This window comes from Orbicella faveolata, unplaced genomic scaffold, assembly GCF_042242905.1.
Source record: "Orbicella faveolata isolate gen_17 unplaced genomic scaffold, um_ofav_v1 contig_27, whole genome shotgun sequence".
Lineage (NCBI taxonomy): Eukaryota > Metazoa > Cnidaria > Anthozoa > Scleractinia > Merulinidae > Orbicella > Orbicella faveolata.
This window is the reverse complement of record NW_028301555.1, coordinates 6,427,501-6,430,000: the sequence shown is the minus strand read 5'-3', so window position 1 is coordinate 6,430,000 and position 2,500 is coordinate 6,427,501. Positions and strand designations below refer to the sequence as shown.

The window sequence follows — 2,500 nt, the reverse complement described above, 5'->3', positions numbered from 1 at the left end:
ACTGACACCGATCCCTGCGGTCGTTTTTCGTGTTTTGGCAACTAAAAGCCAGAAGTATGGAAATAAAATGAGTATTGCAATTGTAGCAATAATTCTCATTTGCTATCTGACCATGTCATTTGCCTACTTTAAAGTTTACCGCATTATCCGTCATCACCAACAGCTAGTCCAAGCGGACGAAGCATCCCAAAATTTTGGGCGACAAGCAATCGACCTGGCGAAGTACAAGAAATCTTTTGCCACGATCATCTATATTCTCCTACTATTTTCGTTTTGTTTTTTACCCTATGTTGTCTCTAGTGGGGTTTATATTAGTCTTAAGTTTAGCTCGGAAATATTTGTGGTTGATAGGGTGACAATGGTGGTTTTATTTTTGTCCCCTTCACTAAACCCAGGACTTTACCTTTGGAGAATGAATGATATTCGCAATGGAGTCAGACAATTATTCTACAGTTACAGCTAGACAACACGTCAAACTACTGCCATTCAGTTGACACAGATTGCTGAAATTCTATATGATTCGCAATGTATATTATCTGGGGATATTCAGCTACTATGATTTGACTTCCACGGTTTTCCACCTGCCAGAAAGTCGTCTCTTATCGGTAAGATGGGTGTTATTAATTTTATCGAACATAGTATTTGAAACCTTAGCAGTTGCAAACTGTAGCAGATGTCAATGTAAGTTACGGAAAGACAATACCTAGATGTATTGTAAGAAAAAAATAAAGATTTATGCTTAAATCTGATTAGTTTTAAAGAAATGATTGATTTTGTGGAAAATATTATTTGAAAGCTTCGAAGGGACGGAATATAGCAGGTGTCAATTAAGTTACAAACAGACGATAAAAGTTAAATACGATTGACATCTTTGTATGGAATTTCTGAAATAGAACTAATGTTATTCCGAGTACCCTTTGATATACGTGTACTGAGAACTAAACGACAGAAACAATATGATTATGTGAGGTGTAGATTACCATAGTCATAACACTCGCTCAAAAGACACTATTCGATCCATTAAATCAGGTAGTAACAGGTGTTTGCTCAGATCAGTAAATAGTGCTTTACCCGATTGGAATGCCCTGCCTATAGACATAAAAAAGCTTCCTTTTAATTCTTTTAGAACGTCGTTACTTGATAGGTTTAAATTTTAAAAGTGATTTTCAAGTTTACTTTCATTTGTTATTAGTACTTGGATTTGATTGTGATTAGTTTTTATTTTTTACCACGCAATGTGAAGGGAGCTTCCTTCATAAATATTATTTATTATTAGTATCAGTATCAGTATCAGTATCAGTATCAGTATCATCATCATCATTATCATCATCATCATCATCATTATTATTATTATTATTATTATTATTATTATTAGAACAATCGTAGGGATCACCACATTGAAGTAAAACCTGGCAGGTAATTTTAAGCCTACAGTATGGCAATATACATAGCAAAAAAAAAAAAGGAGACAAAAAATATAAAGTAATGGTAAGAAAATAGCGAACGTTTCTCAATTTTGATTAAAATGAAGTTACGGTTTGGAACCGTTTTGTGCCGTTGATCAAGCACTGAGTTTAACACGAGTGAAACTGCAGTTACAATTCGCCTTTAGTGGGCTGTTATCGACCATATTATTTGAACTATTTTCTATCATTTTTATTTTAGATGTAATATAATTCACTTTTTCATTTCATTCCATTTATAAAGGGCATTTGCATACATTTTAAATGGTAAATGAATGATAGTAATAAAAATTTAAAAAAATATATTAAGCCATAAAAAAAAAAAAATTCAACGTGACTAAAGCTGGACACCTCCATGGTCAAGTAAATGGGAACATAGCGAATTAATTCAGTTAGGCTAGCCCTACATACACTACATTACAACATACATGTACACCACCTTCAAACTTATGTAGCAACAAAATCAAACAACAAAATAAAACATAGCAGCAGCAAAATAAAGTTTGATTATTCAGACGGTCGCATTTGCACTCTTTCTTAAAGATATTGTTGGGCAAACACTCAATTCCCAAGTCTTTTGTAACAAGAAAGTCTAAGACCATAAGAGTTATGGGTTCTCTTAAGGCATTCTCCTCAGCTCCTATTCTTTCAATTTCGTGATCATGTCCGACGAAAGTTTTATTTTTATGCAGTAGCATTAGTGACTCAATACGTGTTAAACTGTCACACAATAGGAGACACTAGAGAAAATTATCTCTACGAAATATTGATATGGGTTTATTCTCAGTTTGCTAAGACGAAATGTCTTTGCATGGCCACAGCTGAGGTCCTGAGACACCTCAAAAGGTGTCTTTTCGTTGGACAGAAGAATGGCAAAGTTAAGGGAGTTGAAAACCCTCATACTTTGCATATTCTTTGTCGCTTTGGCATCTCTTATCGCGATGTTTTCCTACACCGTCAATATTGCAAGATACATGAAATCTGGAAGAGCGCCGGTCGTTTTGTTAATCAATGATACACAATGGAATAGTCACCTT

General features: G+C 34.3%; 2 protein-coding genes across 2 annotated transcripts in view; both read left to right on the top strand.

Annotated features, from left to right (window-relative positions):
* LOC149107350 (high-affinity lysophosphatidic acid receptor-like) overlaps positions 1-1,544 on the top strand; it is a 2,951-nt gene extending 1,407 nt beyond the window's left edge. The window contains exon 1 of the mRNA XM_089296902.1: positions 1-1,544. This exon is cut by the window's left edge and continues 1,407 nt beyond it. Coding sequence (XP_089153028.1) covers positions 1-463 — 463 coding nt within the window. The 3' untranslated portion in view covers positions 464-1,544.
* A 501-nt stretch (positions 1,545-2,045) lies between these two features.
* Positions 2,046-2,500, top strand: part of LOC110064257 (beta-1,4-galactosyltransferase 1-like) — an 11,190-nt gene continuing 10,735 nt past the window's right edge. The window contains exon 1 of the mRNA XM_089296901.1: positions 2,046-2,500. This exon is cut by the window's right edge and continues 220 nt beyond it. Within this exon, the coding sequence (XP_089153027.1) occupies positions 2,333-2,500 (168 nt within the window). The 5' untranslated portion in view covers positions 2,046-2,332.